Source organism: Symphalangus syndactylus, chromosome X (assembly GCF_028878055.3).
Source record: "Symphalangus syndactylus isolate Jambi chromosome X, NHGRI_mSymSyn1-v2.1_pri, whole genome shotgun sequence".
In the NCBI taxonomy this organism is placed as follows: domain Eukaryota; kingdom Metazoa; phylum Chordata; class Mammalia; order Primates; family Hylobatidae; genus Symphalangus; species Symphalangus syndactylus.
In genome coordinates, this window is record NC_072447.2 from 51,834,792 (window position 1) to 51,854,945 (window position 20,154).

General features: G+C 35.8%; 1 protein-coding gene across 3 annotated transcripts in view; it reads left to right on the top strand.

Annotated features, from left to right (window-relative positions):
- Positions 1-20,154, top strand: part of SYTL5 (synaptotagmin like 5) — a 214,776-nt gene that overhangs the window by 141,465 nt on the left and 53,157 nt on the right. For all 3 annotated transcript variants that reach the window (XM_063634338.1, XM_063634339.1, XM_055268696.2), the window contains 2 exons: positions 17,060-17,175; positions 18,601-18,709. In XM_063634338.1, the coding sequence (XP_063490408.1) occupies positions 17,060-17,175; positions 18,601-18,709 (225 nt within the window). The remainder of the gene's footprint in view (positions 1-17,059; positions 17,176-18,600; positions 18,710-20,154) is intronic.

A 20,154-nucleotide genomic window follows, 5' to 3' on the forward strand; every position in this document is an offset into this window, starting at 1 on the left:
CCCATTTGCCTCTCTGTTTAGCCTGTGGGAGTGCAGTGAGCACAAATTTCACTTTGCCAACTTGGGTGAAAGCCAAGAGTCATTGTTTTCTCAGTTCAATTAAACCAGTCTTAGTCTGATTCAGTCTCTACTGCTCCCCTCCTTTTGAGAAATTTCCCCTGAATCCACTGGTATGTTTTCTCCCTCCCAGTGTCCGTCTCCTCTGCTTTGGGAGGTGCCTCATAATCTCATCTCAAGGCAGCTGAGTGTTCATCTACCTTTCCTGTGAATGAAGTAGGGGATGCTGGCATCACTCCAATTCATTGGTTTTTGTTTTGCTTTTTGCCTAATTAACTCATCCTGTTATAGTAGTTTAGGGGCTGTCTTGGGAGGAAAAGTAGATAGTGAGGTAGTAGAAGTGATCTTTCATTTTCAACTTCTCTAAATGAGGACTACTGTTCTGTTGAAGACGCCTATATTCAGTGCTTACATTTTTAGCCAATGTTATGTTCCCTGTACTGTTTCACAAAAGTGATCCTGAATAGAGCAATTCAAACTATGCTTTAACACTGGATTGAGATAAGTAGGGTTATTTTTTCTTTTCTTTAGTTTTTAATTTTTGTGAATACATAGCAGGTATATATATTTATGGGGTACATGAGATATTTTGATACAGGCTTGTAGTATGTAATAATTACATCAGGGTAAATGGAGTATCTATTACCTCAAGAATTTATCCTTTGTGTTACAAACAATCCAACTATACTCTTTTAGTTATTTTTAAATGTAAAATTAAATCATTATTGACTATAGTCACCCATTTATGCTATCAAGTACTAGATCTTATTCATTCTGTCTAACTATTTTTATACCTGTTAGCCATCTCCACTTCCCTCAACCCCCACTACCCTTCCCAGCCTCTGGTAACCATCCTTCCACTTTCTATGTCCATGAGTTAAATTGTTTTAATTTTTAGCTCCCACAAATAAGTGAGAACATGTAAAGTTTGTCTTTCTGTGCCTAGCGTATTTCACTTAATATAATGGCCTCTATTTTCATCCACATTGTTGCAAATGACTGGATCTCATTCCTTTTTATAGCTGAATAGTACTCCATTGTGTATATGTACCACACTTTCTTCACCCACTTATCTGTTGATGGGCACTTAGGTTGCTTCCAAATCTTGGCTATTGTGAATAGTGCTGCATTAAACATGGGAGTGCAGATATCTCTTCAATATACTGATTTCTTTTCTTTTGGGTATATACCTAGAAGTGGGATTGTTAGATCATATGGTAGCTCTATTTTTAGTAGTTTGAGGAACCTCCAAACTTTTCTCCTAGTTGTACTAATTTACATTTTCACCAACAGTGTGTGAGGGTTCCTTTTCCTCTACATTCTCACCAGCATTTGTTATTGCCTGTCTTTTGGATAAAAGCCATTCTAACTGGAGTGAGATAATAGCTCATTGTAGTTTTGTCATGCATTTATCTGATGATCAATGTTGTTGAACACCTTTTCATATGCATGTTTGCCATTTGTATGTCTTCTTTTGAGAAATGTCCATTCAGATCATTTGCCCATTTTAATCAGATTATTAGATTTCTTGCTAATCAGATTATTAGATTTTTGTAGAGTTGTTCAAGCTCCTTATATATTCTGATTTTTAATCCCTTGTCAGATGGGTACTTTGCAAATATTTTCTCCCATTCTGCAAGTTGTCTCTTCACTTTGTTGACTGTATCCTTTGATGTGCAGAAGCTTTTTAACTTGATATGATCCTATTTGTTCATGTTTGCTTTGATTGCCTGTGCTTGTGGGGTATTTCTCAAAAAGTGTTTGCCTAGACCAATGTCCTAGAGATTTTTCTGCAAAGTTTTCTTATAGTAGTTTCATAGTTTGAGGTCTTAGACTTAAGTATTTAATCCGCTCTGATTTGATTTTTGTATATGGTGAGAGATATGGGTCTAGTTTCATTCTCTGCATGTGAATATCCAGTTTTCCCAGCACCATTTGTTGAAGAGACTGTCCTTTCCCCAATGTATGATTCTGACACCTTCGTGGAAAATGAGCTCACTGTAGATGTATGTATACATTTCTTGGTTTTTATTCGGTTCCATTGGTCTTTGAATTTGTTTTTATACCAGTACCATGCGGATTTGCATATGTTATACAGCATAAAAACATAGAAATTATAGTTCCGTGGTATAATTTGAAGTCAGGTAACGTGATTTCTCTAGTTTTCTTTTTGCTCAGGACAGCTTTGGCTATTCTGGGTCTTTTGTGGTTCCACGTAAATTTTAAGATTGTTTTTTGCACTTCTGTGAAAAATGTAATTGGTATCTTAACAGAGAATGCACTGAATCTGTAGATTGCTTTAGATAAGCAGTTTTAAAGAAACGAATCTTTTAAGTTCTTTTATTACTTACTTTGGATACGTTATTTTGATTTATTTAAGCAATTATTCTCAATTCTTTATCTCACATAAATAAATTTTTCTTAGTCCTTTCTGTCATCAGCAAACTTCCTTCTCCAGATCTGGGAGGATGAACACTGATGAAATAAACAATATATGGATTTCAACATAATCTTTTACTAATTTGAAGGAGCTCTTTATATATTCTATGTACAAGCTATGTTGGTTACCTATATTGCAGATATCCTCTCTCACCTCCTGACTTGGCTTTCCACTGTCTTAATGGTATCATTTTATGAACAGAAATCTCTACTTTTTAACAGTTCCGTTTGTTAATTTTTTCCTGGATTACTAGAGGGACTTTTTTCTGAATCCTGTTGAAGAAAACTTTCCCTAACACCAAAATCATGAAAATATTCTCCTATGTGATGTTTTATAATTGTTATTGTCTTACCTTTTATCTTTAAACTTATAATCCACCTGAAACTTATTTTTTGTGCATACTGTGAATTAAAAACTGATTTTTATATTTTAATATGGGAATTATGCAGTGGCAGATTTGAGTATCCTAGATAACTCTATTCAATGATGTTTGTTAATTGCATTGTCCAAGTCTTCCATATACTTAGTGATTTTTAATCTGCATATCCAATCAGGTATCGAGAAAGGTATGCTAAACTCTCTCAATAATAATTGTGGATTTTCTATTTATCCTTTTAGTTCTGATTATATTTGCTTTATGTATTTAGATTTACTACACTGTTACCCTTTCCACTGCTCTTTATTCTTTGCTATATCTCTATGCTTCCATTAGAATAATTTTTCTTCTTCCTAAAGGGTACCCTTTAGTATTTCCTTCAGTGTGGCTTTGCTGGTGGTGAATACTCTCAATTTTTTTCTTAGCATGGCTTTATTTCACTCTTAATTTTCAAATATGTTTTCATTGCTTATTGAATCCTAGGTTGGATGTTATTAACTTTCAGTAATTTGAAGAATCTATTGGCTTCTGATTTCCAGTGTTTCTATTAGGAAATCAGCTATCAGTATATTATTGTTCCTTTGAAGGTAATATTTTTAAAACGTTTTTAATATTTTCCCTTTTCTGTCGTGTTTTCAACAGTTACTATAACAAACCTATGTCTGATTTTCTTTGTATTTATCTATTTTGATGTTCCTAGAACATCTTGAGCCTGTACATTAATATCTTTTGTCATATTTGAAAATTTCTCAGGGAGTAGCTCTTTAGATATATCTTTTCCCCCATTATCTGTCTCCTCTATGCCAGGTAGTCAAGATATGTATCTTAGTAATATTCAACATCTTTTAGATATCTTTATGCTCCCTTCTGTATTTGTTATCTATTTACATCTCTGAACTCAGTTTGTATATTTTGTCTGACCTATATTTCAGTTCATGAATCCTGCCTTTGTGTCTAATTTGCTATTAAACACATCCATTTAATTCTTAACTTCAGTTACTGTGTTTTTCAGTTTTAGAATTTTCATTTTGCTTCTGTTATGTTTTCTAACTGTCTGCTGACCTACTCATTTTTTTTATGTAATGTCTTGAAGTAATTATTTGGAGTTATATTAAAATGTATAAATTATAGATCTGTCATCTGAGTCCCCTATGGGACTATTTCTATTGTTTATTGTTTCTTGTGGTTTTGGTCATGTCTTTCTTCCCATAAACCTAGCGGTTTTTTATTGATGGTCAAAATATATGAAAAAAATGGTAGGACTTAATGAGACTCTGTGTAATATGCCTCTATTGAGAATGTACATTTTTCTTCTGGAAGGGAATTAGGATAAGGCTCTTGCATATTTAAGATTACCTTAATCAAGTCAAGGATTGAACTAATTTCAAAATTGGGACCTTGGTCCCCATGAGGGCTGATCTGTTTCTGGATCACATAAACTCATAGGGAATACTCCTTCAGAGACTCATAACATGCCTATTAGATAAGAGAGGCAATTGGTTTTATATTTTATGGGTAGTGTAAACAAGAACGCTAAGAGTTAGATGTGTGTTAGTAGAGTTGGGATGAGTTTAAAAGTTTTGGGGTTTTTTGTTTGTTTGTTTGCTTGTTTTTCACACAGCTCTTTTCCCACCAGATTCTGCCAAGATGAGATTTTCCATTTTAGAGCAATGAAGAAGAAAATGGAATTTTAACTAATGACTGATTTGCTAGTCCTCAACTATGGAGTCTGAGGATTTATGGGGGAATTTCTCAATAACTATTTCTCTAAACTTATAAAATGCTATTTGATCCTTAGTATTTATTTTTGTCATTTATATTCCGTGTTTGTTCACCCTCTTCTTTACACCCGAGGCCCTCACTCACTTAGACAATAGTAACCAGGGACTGTGACTCAAAAACTCTTCAATCAATTATAAGTCATCTCAAGCTTCTGTACGGGGAGAAGAATTTTATCTGTAACTTCTAAATATCACTATCTAAATATATCTATCTAAATATCATTACAAGGTAATTACGGAAGTATACTTTTCAATACAAGATCCAAGGAGATTGTGTATTCAGACACTTTGCCATCAACTAATCTGCTAGTTAGTACAGATGATAACTAGAGGCCTAAGTCACTCATACCTCTCTCCTACATTTTATCGGATTAACTTTAGGTTATTTTAATGAGAAATTAACTTTTAATATAAGTCAGTGGAATTTGGAGACTGTTTTAGAAGCTAGCCTACCCAAATTAACACAACCCTTTCCTGTGGTTTTTCCCTTAATACTTACATGCTCTATAGTTTACTTATTTAACTTATTATTTTTCTTTCTCCACTAGAATGTAAGGGCAGGAGTTTTTATCTGTACTGTTCGCTGATGTAGTTCTAGTGCCTAAAATAATGCCTATAGTAGGTACTCAATGGATATTTGTTAAATGAATAGATAGATGAATGGATAAACAAACAAATGAACAGTTGAATGGATGAATAAATGGTTGGCCTCTACTTAAAGTGTATCAGGCTTAAGCAAGTGGAACAAATGTAGAACAATTGTGGTTTTCTTCTGTCAGGAGCATGGGATTAAAAAGAAATGAGCCATGCCAAATACATTTGCCCTCTGAACAAAGTAAATTCCTAACTCTCACATAAAGATGTAACATAAAAGTTGTTGTCAGAGGGTATAAGAATAAATAATAACAAATCAAAACTTCTGTGTCTTCCTTGGGACATGTTAATGCATTGTTACAGAACTTCTGAATCAATTGCACTAATTTTATTGGTGAAACAATAATTTAATAGACCCAAATATCCACCTATATAATTAATCCATTCATTAACCCATCCATCTATCTTTCCCATACATTTATTGATAAACTGTTAAGTATACTAGGGACTAAGGATACAAAGTTGAATAAAAAGTGGACTACCTTCAATGGTTGCACAGTATAAGGAGGAAGATGAGTTTATTATTTCATTCATAAATTTCTGTCTTGATGCATTAAAATGTCTTAAGGAAGAAACAGCTCTTTCAATGTGTGATTCTAACCCTTCTATGACAACAACTTGTCTTTTAGTTATATCCTTCTGTGACAGCTAGAAATTTATAAGATGAGTATTTAATTTGATATATCAAAATTACTTCTCATTTTTAAAGCTGAAAATCAGAGTACATTACTTCTCCAACATTCCAACTGTTAGTCTGTGTGATATTAGAGACTTAAACTATCTCTCAGTGTTGGAAGTATCTTGTTTGCTATTCATGGAGTGGTTTTCAAAAAGGAAGCATAAATGATATTTTATTGGCAGCAAACACTCTTTGTTTGTTGTGAGAGAATATTGCAGCCCCACTGGGCTGTCTCTATGCTTAATAGACCATAAAATTGAAATTCCCACCCTGACCTCTAAGAGATGAGATGAGTCAGAAGGTGACTCACTCTCTAATCAGTTGGAAGTAAATGACCTTTATTGTCATTTACTTTGGACCGGGTAAAAGTAAAGAGCTTTTATTGCTTTAGCACTGAAACGATTACAGCAAGGACTGACAGAGGAAGGTTACCTGTTGCAATGGGCTGAGCAGCCCCTGACATTTTCTCCAATCCCTTCTGATTCTAACAAGTTGGCTACTGTAAACCTAGTTTTTAAACTCTATAAAAACATGATAAAAGGGACCTTAACACAGCCAGTTAATTCCTTTTTCTATCTTAATAATACCTACAAAATTCCACATTGTTATGTTAGCTGAGGCGGTTGCAGTCCAACACAAAGACAGTCATAATGATCATTTTTTTCTAATTAGTACCCAATTGAATTCAGAAAGGCCCCAAAGATAAAAGCAACATGAGTTGGAACAAAACATGAAATATTTTTTCGTTCTTTCTTTCTTTTTTTTTTTTTTTTTTTTTTTGAGATGAAGTCTTGCTCTGTCACCCAAGCTGGAGTGCAGTGGCACAATCTCGACTCACTACAGCCTCTGCCTCCCAGGTTCAAGTGATTCTCCTGCCTCAGCTTCCCAAGTGGCTGGGACTACAGGCATGCGCCACCACACCCGGCTAATTTTGTTGTATTTTTAGTAGAGATGGGGTTTCACTGAGTTGGCCAGGCTGGTCTCAAATTCCTGACCTCAAGTGATCCACCCGCCTCAGTCTTCCAAAGTGCTAGTATTGTAGGTGTGAGCCACTGTGTCCCGCCAAAACATGAAATACTTCTAATATGGCATTGATGGGCTGATCTTATATTCATGTTATGTTGCAACATATTACCATGCTATATGTCCTTGTGAGAATCTTTGTCTTTTTAAATTAGGAAGATCTTGATATTTTTATTTTTGATTAATTGGTAATGATTACAGCAATGGATAAAATATAACGGAAATAGATGAAAAATATTGAGTGTTTATCAGTAAAATAAATTTCAAAAAAGATAATACTGATGGATGGAACATACACAGAGTGCAGAAGACAACGTATACACCTTTGTTATAAGAAAGAGAAATACAGCCCCTAACATCTGGAAACTGGGTTCACACTGACAAACCTAGTCCCTTGATGTTAAGAGCTGGTCTTGCACTTACAGGTAGGCCATACTGTTATCCTGTTAGACATCAAGCAGTCTCAGGGTACCAGAATCCCACAAGATCATTCTACAACAATAATAAACAAAACAAGAACACTTTATAATCTTATCTAAGCATAGATGAAAACAAGGTGACTGTTGAAACTGCAAATTACCAAACATCCCCATTTCTTGACTAATGTGAATAACCTCCTACTTTCTTTTTTTTTTTTTTTTTTTTTTGAGACAGAGTCTCGCTCTGTCACCCAGGCTGGAGTGCAGTGGCGCAATCTCGGCTCACTGCAAGTTCCGTCTCCCAGGTTCACGCCATTCTCCTGCCTCAGCCTCTCCGAGTAGCTGGGACTACAGGCGCCCGCCACCACCCCCGGCTAATTTTTTGTATTTTTAGTAGAGACGGGGTTTCACCGTGGTCTCGATCTCCTGACCTCGTGATCCGCCCGCCTCGGCCTCCCAAAGTGCTGGGATTACAAGCGTGAGCCACCGCGCCCGGCCTTAACCTCCTACTTTCTTACCAATTAGAGCTTTAGCCTAGCATTAGTCTGCCATCCTTCTAAATAAAATTTATCGAGATACCAATGATAGAATTGTCCCCACTCTCTGGCATCGCTTAATCCAGAGAAAATATCTGCTCCATCGAACTCTCCCAAAAATTGCTAACATAAACCCAAATCCTGTAGTAAATCCTTTCAAGTGCCCTCTTACTGAGACTCTCCATGATTCCTCATGGTACGTAGGGTTTTTTTTTTCATTATTATGGGCAAAAATCTCAACATGTTTGTCCATAGGTGGGACAAACGTCTGGTCATCTTTGGCCTGATGAGTGAGTATTGGTAATTGCCACATAGGTCATTTCAAAATCACCTCCAATTTAGCAAATTTTCATAGTGCAGCTACAGGGGAAAGATTCATATTGGAGTAGTCCCACATTTATCCAAAGATTTTTTGAACGGCAAGAAGCTATTTTTAGTCCCTTGACATGTTATTTTGCATCACCTATCAATTATATACAAGTGCCTCCACGCTTGTATAGAATGAGGTGTTCACTGTGAGTATGGTACCTTAATAGCTATATAAACTAGAAAGATTTTTAAATCTAAAAATACAGTACATATCCAGGATACTCTATAATACATATGGTTTAAACAATAATAAAAATAGCCCCTGTGTATTCGTTACCCAGTCTAAGAATTAGAACATCTTATTTTGTATTTTTCATTCCCTTGCTTTACTTTATGGTTTTACTGCATTTGGATGTGTCTCTAAGTAATATGTTTTCTAGTTTTGTATTTTTGAATATTATGGAAATGGAAATCATACTACCTGTATTCTTTTGTGATGTTTTTATCTTAACAACATGTTTGTAAAATTCATCCATGTTCATGTGAATAACATTACGTTCATCTACACTGTTGTTACATTCCCTTAATGCATCTATTTTCTGGTGAATAGACATTTAGATTGTTTCAGTTTATAATTTTACCAAACAATGCTGCCATGACATTCTTATACATATGGACTGACAAACATGTATGAGTGTGTACACTCAATGGTGGGATTTTTAAATCTGTGGATCATGACCTATTGGTAGGTAGTAACTAGCATTAAAAACAAGTGGTGGGATTTTTAAATCTGTGGATCTGACCCATTGGTGGGTAGTAACTAACATTAAAAAAAAGTGGAGTAGAAAATGTCAGTATAGATATACATATATGTGTGTGTGTGTGTGTGCATGTGTGTGTGTGTATACTTATACGTGTGTGTATTTATTTTCTGAACTGTGACATAAAATGTATTTCTTATTGCAACCTCTGCCAAAAATGCTTGAGAAGACTACTGCAGGTTGTGCATCTAGGAATGAAATTGCACACCAAATGGTATGAGCATTTTCAGCTTGACAAGATAATGTTAAATTCTTTTTTATAGCAGTTGTACCAATTAAAACCCCACTAGCATTGTATACGTGTTTCCTTTACTTCATGATCTTACCAACACTTGGCTTCATGAACATTTTTTATTTTTTCCAAACCGATAGATATAAAGGAATATCTCCCTATAGTTTCAATTTGCATTTTACTGCTTAAGTATGAGGTTGAGCAGCTTTTCATATATTTATTAGCTTTTTGTGATTCTTTTCCTGTGATATGAGTATTTATGTGTATTGCACAATTTTATTTTAGGTGCTGGTATTTTCCTTATTAATTTGGAGGTATTCTTTATGCTTCCCTTCATCTCTAAATATGTTTTTGCTTTGAAGGCTATTTTTTCTGTTATTAATACAATTACATCAAATTTCTTTTGGCTAATAGCTGCATACATGTTTTTCCAACTTTTGACTTTAAAGCTTTCTATGTCCGTATGTTTAAGGTAAGTCTCTTTTATGTGGCATATATGTTATTTTAAAATATAGTATATGTTATATGTATTTTAATACTTGTTATACTTATATGCTATATACATTATATATGTGCTGTATATACATATACATGATATATATACTATATGTAACTTTTAACATTTAATCTCATAATATTGTTTCTTAAATTAGTTTAGTCTGTACTCACTGATCACTACAATATTTACATTTATTTCTATTGTCATTGTGATTCCTGAAATATTTGCATTTATTTATTTTATCTGTAGATTCATTAAAGTGTATTTTTCTCATCCCATGTTATCCTTTCTACTGGTATTCGTATTACATGCTTTTTTCATTTTCAGTGGTTATCCTGGAAATTATAACATTTATATTTAACTTTGCAAATCAATAGCTAAAAGAAGCTTGGTATTCTTAAACTCTAAATATTATTTTCCTGGCTGATACATGATTTTTGTCCTTTGTTTTAGACATTTCTTATTGTATAATCCAACAATTTATGTCATCTCATTTTTCTTTATAAATCAGTTTGTTTAGATTTTTATATATTTTATCAATTTCATTGTTCACCATTTCTTTTTATACCTCAGACCTATTTTACCTCCTCCTGAAGTATAGTCTTTAAAAGTTCCTTTAGCGAGAATCTGTTGGTGATAAATTATGTTTTCATTTTGTTGAAAATTTCTTTATTTCATCCTCATTCGTGAACAGTGATTTCTGTGGATATGCAATTCTAGATTGATAGTATTTTCTCCCAGCACTTCGAAGACATATCATTGGTTTCTGGATTTCATCATTGCTATTAAAAATCAACTGTCATGCTAATTGTGGTTCTTTTTTAGGTTTCCTTTTGCCTTCCTAGCTACTTTTAAGATATTCCCTCTGTCTGTAGTGCTCTTTAGTTTCATCATAATGTGTCTAGGGATTTCTTTTCACTTTTCCTGCTTGGAAAGGAAGAAAGGAATAAATGTACACCAGCATCTTCGTATGGCCAAAGTGCTTGTTTGTCTTCTTCACCTGTGTATTCTTAGCCTTAGCCCAGGGCCTGACACATAGTAGAAATGCAATAAATATTTGCTGTGTAGGCCGGGTGTGGTGGCTCACGCCTGTAATCCCAACACTTTGGGAGGCAGAGGTGGGCGGATCACCTGAAGTCAGGAGTTTGAGACCAGCCTGGCCAACATGGTGAAAACCCATCTCTATTAAAAATACAAAAATTAGCCGGCTGTGATGGGGCATGCCTGTAGTCCCAGCTACTCGGGAGGCTGAGGCAGGAGAATTGCTTGAACCTAGAAGGTGGAGGTTGCAGTGAGCTGAAAGCATGCCACTGCACTCCAGCCTGGGTGACAGAGTGAGACTCTGTCTCAAAAAAAAATTGCTGTGTAATTAATAAATGTATAAAAAATTTGAATTAGTTTCCTTATAATAGAAGGGAACTAATATCTTATCTCAGAATATCTAATAAGCATATCTTGTTGCAGATGTCTCCAGTAGTTAATAGAAAATAAAGGAGCAAAATGAATCTTTTGGTCATTATTCTTTTTTAAGATAAGATTACCTATTTTCCCCTGTAAAACTACAGATAATTTAATTTGACTTTACATTCATATAAGCTTCCAAGTGAAGGCTTGAAAAGTCCCAGAGGTTTAGTGTTAAAGAAAACCAGGACCTAGCAAATCCTGAATTGTCAGTAATCTTTATTCACAAATAAGTACAGCCCACTGTGATTTTAATCAAGCCCATTCTTCAGAGTATGACTTAGAGTGCATAAAGTCTATGTCAAGTCTTGTGTTTTTCAAATACTAGGTTGACATGACAGAGAGGGATATAAATTTTATAGTGGGTGGCATTTTTATTTTCTTTTGTCTTTTACCCCTTCTGTATTCTTACCACTCTACCCTCAACACACAGACATGCACACGCACACATGCACCCCACAATCACAACCAATCATATGCAATGCTATGTTTGTTATTCCTTGGACTCTACAGGTTTTCACCCTTCCTCAAAGCCCTGTTATAGCTGACAAGTATGAGTTCTCTTCAGACAATTTTTCCAAATATAAAGCATGTGGGATTTCAATACAAATCCTGTCTCTGACATAATACCTTTATAACTTTGGGCAAATTGTTTAACCTATGTGAGATTTAGTTTCCTTGTCCGTAAATTGGTAATAGTAATAGATACTTCATTGCTTATAGTGAGAATTAGAGATACCATATATAAAGTGACTAGCCTATTACTTGGTGACTGATATGCACTCACTAAGTATTAGTTTCCTGTTCTACCAAGCCTTCTGTCTGCCTCCTGACAAGACCTGACACCTGAGAGGGTGACAAAGGCATAATCTCAACAATCTGTTCTGATATTTTCTCTGAAATGACAATGACTCAAGTGCTTTATCTGAGTTGAACAAATACAAGACTTATAGTTATTATTCTCCAAGGGTAGAAAGAGGTAATGACTAACAATTCTGGGAAGATCTTATTTGTGTTAGGTGTTGGCAGCTCTAAGCATACGTGGTAAAAGTGATATGGAGGCCCATTTCCTGGAGAATGTAGACTGGATGTGTCCACTTTCTTCTGTCACACATGAAACTGCTGTCAGTATGCTATCTACTCCATCTCACATCCAAAGAACATATAAAAAAAAAAAAGATCTAAGGCCTTGGCATGCCACTATTTAGCGATTTTTAGTCACTGAACTATAGTACTCCCCCTTGTTCTTATTTCTTTTTGTGTACTCTTTGCCTCCTGCAGAAGTTAAAAACTCTTCTTTTTTTTAAATAAAACACCAGAGAGTAAATATTTTAGGCTTTGAGAGCTATGTGGTCTACCGCTGCAACTACTCAGCTTTGCAGTTGTAGCACAAAAACAGCCAAAGACAATACATAAATAATCGAGCATGGATATCTTTCAATAAAACTTTATTTATATGATCAATGAATAAAGGACTCTCTATTTAATAAATGGTGCTGGAATAACTGGCTAGCCACATGCAGAAGAATGAAACTAGAGCCCTATTTTTCACTGTATACAAAAATTAACTCAAGATGGGTTAAATATTTAAGTGTAAGACCTCAAACTATACAAATCCTAGAAGAAAACCAAGGAAATATCATTTTGAATATCAGCCTTGGCAAATAATTTATTACTAATTCCTCAAAAGTAATTACAATAAAAACAAAAATTGACAAATGAGACCTAATTAATCTAAAAAGCTTTTACACAGCAAAAGAAACTAACAGAGCAAAGACAACCCACAGAATGGGAGAAATTATTTGGAAACTATGCATCCAACAAATGTTTAATATCCATAATCTGTAATAAAATTAACAAGCAAAAAAGCAAATAATCCCATTTAAAAGTAGGCAAAGGACATGAACAGACCCCTCTCAAAAGAAGATATACAAGGAGCCAACAAGCATATGAAAAAAATATTCATCACTAATCATCAGAGAAATGTAAATCAGAAGCACAATGAAATACCATCTCACACCAGTCAGATGGTTATTATTAAAAAGTCAAAAAATTATAGATGCTGGTGAGGTTGTGGAGAAAAGGAAATGCTTATACATTGTTGGTGGGAATTTGTTCAGCCACTGTGGAAAACAGTTTGGAGATTTCTCAAAGAACTAAAAACAAAATTATTCAACCCAGCAATCCCATTACTGGGTATACACCCAAAGGAGAAAAAAGTCATTCTACAAAAGCACATGTACTTATATATTCACAGCTACACTATTCACAAAAGCAAAGACATAGACTTAACCTAGGTGCCCATCAACAGTAGATTGGATCAAGAAATTGTGGTACATATACAACATGAAATACTATGCAGCCATAAAAAATAATGAAATCATATCTTTTGCAGCAACATGGACGCAGCTGGAGGCCATTATCCTAAGCGAATTAATGCAGGAATAGAAAACCAAATACTGCATGTCCTCACTTATAAGTAGGAGCTAAACATTGGGTACATAGGGAGATAAAGATGGCAACAATAGACACTGTGGACTCCTGGGGGTGGGAGCAAGGGTTGAAAAACTACCTATTGGATACTATGTTCAGTACCTAGGTGACGGGATCGTTTATACCCCAACCCTCTGCCTCACACAATATACCCATGTAACAAACCTGTACATGTACCTCATGAATCTAAAATAAAAGTTGAAATTATTTTTTAGAAGACCCTATTTATAGACCCTGAAATTTGAATTTCATATACTTTTCACATGTCATTAAGTATTTTTATTTTGATTTTTTCAACCATTTAAAAATATAACAATCATTTCTAACTTGCAGGCTGTACAAAATAGATGCTGGGGTGAATTTGACCCATGGGCCATAGTGTGCCTACCTTTTCCCTATTGTTTCTGAATTTTCCTTATTCATCTTCTTACAACCTATGCAATTTCCTGAGTAGAATATTAGAACAAATATATTTCTATGTTAACTTATCATAGTAGTTTTCTATTGCCACCTTAACTATTACCACAGCTTAGCAGTTTAAAACAATGCAAATGTATTATTTCACAGTTTTGGAGCTCAAACGAGTTTGACTCGTTTCTCTACTCCAGGTTCTATAAGGCTGAAATCAAGGTGTTGGCTAGTTGAGCTCCTTTTTCTATAAAGAGATCCTGGGAAAAATCCACTTCCAAGCTCATTCTTGTGGACAGAATCCAGTTCCTTGTGGCTGTCAGAATGAGGTGCTCATTTCCTTGTTGACTGTTCACAGAAAGCCATTCTTAGCTCATAGAGGTCTCACTTTCCACTCATTGCCTGTGGACCTCTACACCTCAGAGCTTTCTCAGCACATAAAATCTTTCTCATATTTGCAATCTGACTTTCCATTCTGCAGTGTCTTTACTGACTTCCTCTTCTTCCGTTGTGTTTAAGGGCTTATGTGATTGCTTTGGGCCCATATGGATAATCTAGGATAATCTCACTATTTTAAGGTCAGCTAATTAGTAACCTAATTCCATCCGTAATGTCTGATCACATCAGCACCTGGATTAGCGTTTGATTGAATAGCCAAGAAACAGGAGACATCTTTCGAATTTAGAATACCACAATTGTCACCTGGATTTCCAACACTGTGATACATAAGTCTATAGATCACTTGAAATGTATCCAGAAATAACTTAACTCATTCAAGCTTTTGGTTTTGGTAGGTTATATCTTAGATTTGACTGTATTCCATAAGCATATTTTATACAGTTACTGTTATGGAGCTTATCCAATAGTCTGGGCTTCTCAATAGGTGATATAGCCACTTGGGAGTAAATCTATGGCAGACAAACTATGGTCTTACCTTTCAATGAATACTTTTCTCCAAGGTTAACATTTTCACTTTTTTGCCAGTAGTGGAATGGTGTTTCATATATAATTTACCTTTGCCTCAGATTCCAAAGCAGATTTTAGGATAATTGCCGAACAAGCAGATTTCAGGATAATTGGGGAACAAGGTTGACAAATTTTTCTAGAGTGACTTTTCAATTTGAGATCCAGCTATTGATTTTCAAGTCCAATAAGCTGCTGAATCAAATGGATATAATACTCTGGGGCTTGAAATGCCTGTTTGACTCTCAGTTGCTTTTCCTCAGCCACCATATCAGACATGTCACCAATTCTTACTGGTTCTCATTCTCAATGGCCCAAGTGTATGTGTCTTTCCCTTTACTCCTCACCTCCACGATACCCTGATTTGCATCTTCATCATTTTCTGTCCTCTTTATTGTTTAACTTTCTAATTTGCCTGCCTACCTCTGGTTTCTCTCTTCTTCATATATTTATCCAGAGATTATGTGATTCAATCTGAACTTTAGAAAAACTGCTAGAATGACACTCTACCTCTTTACCTCAGCATTCAAATATTTGACCCCAAATCCTACCTTTTAACTCCACTTTTCAGTAGAATTTTCCACAATCCTTTACCCTAGTTACATAGTCCTATTTACTATTTTCAGAACATGCCCCATAGAGGTTTTGGGACAGCTAAAGCCGTTTCTTAATTTTTAATTAGAAATATATTTAGTCTACTGAATGACTTCTACAGCTGTTAAAATCCTTGTGATGTGCCAGAAAAGGACTTTTATAGCAGCATAACTACTATAGGTTGAATTCCAGGTATTCTAATTCATTCCACAAATATTTCCTGAGTGCCACTTACTGCTCCTAGAAATGGTGAACAACACAGCCAAGGTCCCTGCCCTCATTTCACTGATAATAATGAGAACTATGAGGATATGAAAAGAAGGGTAATGTGTTAAAATTATGGGAGAGTAGGCAGCCATTCATTTGAAAAACATTAATTGAGATCATGGTCTGTGAAAGACTTTCTTGTAGGTACTATGGAAAAAAAAAAGATGAAGCAGACAGAAATTAGTTCTCAGAGCATTTACAACCCAGTAGACATGAGAGGGTAGAAATAATACTGAAGGACGCTATAAGTAATGGGAGAAGTACAAACAAAGAAGAGGATTATAAGCATTTCAGGAGGGAAGATGGGGGTGATTTCATGTAGCCATTGCAGGTAGGGCTTAAAAGATGGGTGTGACTATTCAAGGATCCTTCTTTCCCATCTTTAACACTGAATTTATTACCAAATCCAGGCAAGCACTTCCACCACCTACGATCTGAATTTATCCTCTCTTAGTCTTACCATTGCCCTAGCATGGGTGCCATCATCTGTCTCCTGGACTATTACAATGGCCAACCTGTCTCTTTATCCTATTCTCTCATCAGTCTAACCCACCATACATGTCATATCAAAGAATCTTTCCAAAACAGAGTCTGATCATGACCTCTTTTTCATTCAAAACCTTTACTTGATCCCTATTGCTTGCATTGAAGATCACTTATCCACTAATGCAGTGGTTAAGAACTTGAGCCCCAGGTCAGATTTATTCGGATGGGATCCTGGCTCTACTACTTACCAGCTGTGTGATATGAGTCACATTATTTTATTGCTCTAAGTCCCAATTTCCTCATCTATAAAATTAGGATAATAGTGTTTACATAAGGTTGCTATGTGGATAAAAATATATGAAGTATGAACCACAATTAGCAAGTACCTAGCAGATAGTAAACATTCAATTAATACTGGCTATTATATCACCATAAAATACTCCAGAGATTGAGATAAACTTTATAAATAATTATCTGTTTTCAGTTTATTAGGGATTTTTGAGAGTTAATTATGTGGCTAAATAATTGAATTTCAATGCTCTTCCCTTTTCCCTTGAGTAGGCAGCTAAGGATTATAACTGGTGAGTGGTTTTTTGAAGAAAAGGCAAAACGTTTCAAGCAAGTCAATGTTCTCGGCACTGATGTTGTCCGACAGTCCATTTTAAGAAGAAGTCCAGGTAATTAAAGCAATTATGTGGTTTCACAACTGTTTTCGTCTTCATTTGTCTAACTAAATAACTTCTCTATGTTATGTAGTTAATCAGCACAAATGAGTTTCCTGAATCCTTTAGGTCATTTCACAACTTGGTAGCATGAAATCTAAATACGTAATTCATAAAAGACAAGAGGAAGTCAGTAGAAAACAAAATTCACAGTGATTTTCCATATATCTCACCCACTAAGATTTTCAAAGAAACCATTTGTCTCCATCATAGACAGTTCTCTTTCTGAATGCACATCCACTATTTTACTAAACAAAGTAACATAAAACAGTTGAATTAAATGATTCACATTGTGAAAGCAATCCTTGATTTTTTAACAATATTTATTTCAGATTTCCTTTCAATGTTATTTTTTAAATCCAGTGGTTCTCAACCAAGGATTGATAATGTGTACCTTGTCTCCCTCCTTCAAAATGGGAGCATTTGGAAAGGCAAGGGGGGCATTTCTGGTTGTCACAATGACTGGTGAGTCAATGGCGTTTGGTGGGAAGGAGCCAGAGATGCTAAATGGCTTGAAATGCATAGTCTTACTGAATGAATACTGGCACCAAATGAAAATAACACTCTACCTTGACAGTGCTTTTTGGTGCATTCAAACTACAATTTAGTTAGTTAAAGATGGAGTAAACCTTGTGATTGGGAGCATGTTTCTCATATATGGTGTAGTAAAAGTAGAACAAACATCTTTCAGCCTGTTTCTAGGCTTATCTCATCTTTCATCCAGAGGAGAAAAGTCCCCTTGTATTTAAGTCTGGCACATATGGCGAGGAAGCTTGGAACTGATTCCAGTGGTACTTCTGGGTGTGGCACTAGCAAGGAAAGGCTTTTCCACATGGGTCACACAGATCCGATACTGCAGAGCGATGGTGTGGAGTACAGTTAGAATTAGGCATTCAGCCATGGCCTCTTCTTCCACTCAAACCTCAGTACCTTCCAGAATGTAGGCAGTTCCTCAAGTCACAGTATATTTGCACAGATGCCCACCCTCCCAGGAAGTGTGGCTTATATGCCCAGAAATTAGGACATCATTTCTATAACCTCATGCTAGAACTCAGTCTCCAGGGATTTGGAGATCTTAGGAGACCATGTTCCCCCACTCTAAAAATATTAGCAGAAGGCTGATGCAGTCATCCCTAGAAAGGTTATCTCAGTAAACCTCCCACAGATGAGTCCAGGATCTTTGTCTTCAGTTAACTCTAGAACACTTAACAAATTAGAACTAACTGTGTGACAGAAAAACTTAGGATGGGAATGGCATTGCCAATTATTATAGACTTCCTTGCCCTGAGCTAATCTGGGAAAGTGAAAGCAGAATATAAATTTGCTCTCATTTCTGGCCATTTTGTATGTAAATTTCTCTTCTGATTGTTTGTTAATGAGGAGCTGAAGAAGTACAGAGCCAAGAGCAAACTCGCCAGGATGTGGAAAAGTCAGACACCTCACCTGTTGCTGGCAAGAAGGCCAGCCATGATGGGCCCAAGAGAAAGGGGTAAGACATGATCTTTCTGAGGGAATTTTTGATCTTTATTCCAGATGCCTCTGAAATGAAGACTCCTTAATTTTTCAAGTTTGATGTCACTTCAGTGACCCAGAGGAGGTCAGAGACTCAAACAAACTAACACTTTCTTATCATTCTCCTCAGGAAATGCAGTTGTAATAATTTTCAATAAGTAAATAAAAGTCCTGTCTGACCTAAGCACAGAAGAGTTTTCCTTTCATTTGACATATCCGGTCTTGCACTATATGGTTCCCATTACTTATAAGTAGAAAGTTCCATGGAGGGCCAGTCTATAAAGAGGTGACAACAATTTCTGTTGTACGATGTCAGTACTCCTGCCCTCCAACCTGTGTGCTGATATATAATTTTATCCGAAATAAAGATTTATTAATTGAGCTTAAAGCATCATATTCCCTATTTAAAATTCAGGCTTCCTTAAGAAAAAAAGTCACATTTGGCCACCACAGTAACTTAGTTCAGTAAATGAATATAGAATATAGATGTCAAGCACTGAGAATAGGAATGGGAGGTACATAAGGGAGCAAGAAGGTTCTTTCAAGGGAGAAAAGTGGATCCCAAAATATAGGCTATAAGGACCAAAAGGAAACTGCATTTTTCAGTTTTTGTTTCTCAGGCAGCTATTGGCCAGTTTTTGTGACTGAAGTAGTGAGAGTTCTAATATGCACCAAGTCATTTTATGGTGCTTTCTGTTTTTTTATTATTATTGAGATGGTGTCTCATTATGTTGCCTGAGCTGGCCTTGAACTCCTGGGCTCAAGCAATCCTCTTGCCTTGGCCTCCCAAGTAGCAGGTACTACAAGTTGTGTGCCACCATGCCTGGCTAACCTTATGGTCCGTATCTCCCAATGCCATTACAAAAAGGAATAGAGCTTTGATTTTGTTATTCAGTACATTTGGGAACATCCATGTTTTGGGCACACGGTATCCTGGATCAGGACTTTAAGTTCCTAAAAGGCTGTTTCTGCTTAAACCCCAAATAATTTAGTGAAATGGGAATGTAATCAGATTTTATTCAACATGAGGCACAAGAATAAATGTCATAGAAAATAATAAAGATGAGTTTAGTCATTCGTTCCACAAGAGTTGGTTGGATTCCAGTATGAGCCAGGCATCATTCTAGGCTCGAGAAATCTGTCAAGGAACAAGAAAGGCAGAGTCACTGCTCTCATGGAGCTGCAGTCTAATAAGTAGAGCTACCTCACTTTGTCCAAGAGGATCATCCTGGCTCCCCTCTCTGAGCAAAGCGAGTTCAAGCTCTCTATTCTCACTATTCCTGCAAACAGGCCCAGCTCAGGGAATGCATCTTCTTTCTCAGGTGACAGTGCTGAGTTCTCAGAGTAGGCAGTCTTTTGCTTAGTAGTGACCTACCAGCAAGTGGTATGGTCTTGAGAGAATGGTGTAACCTTTCCCATTAT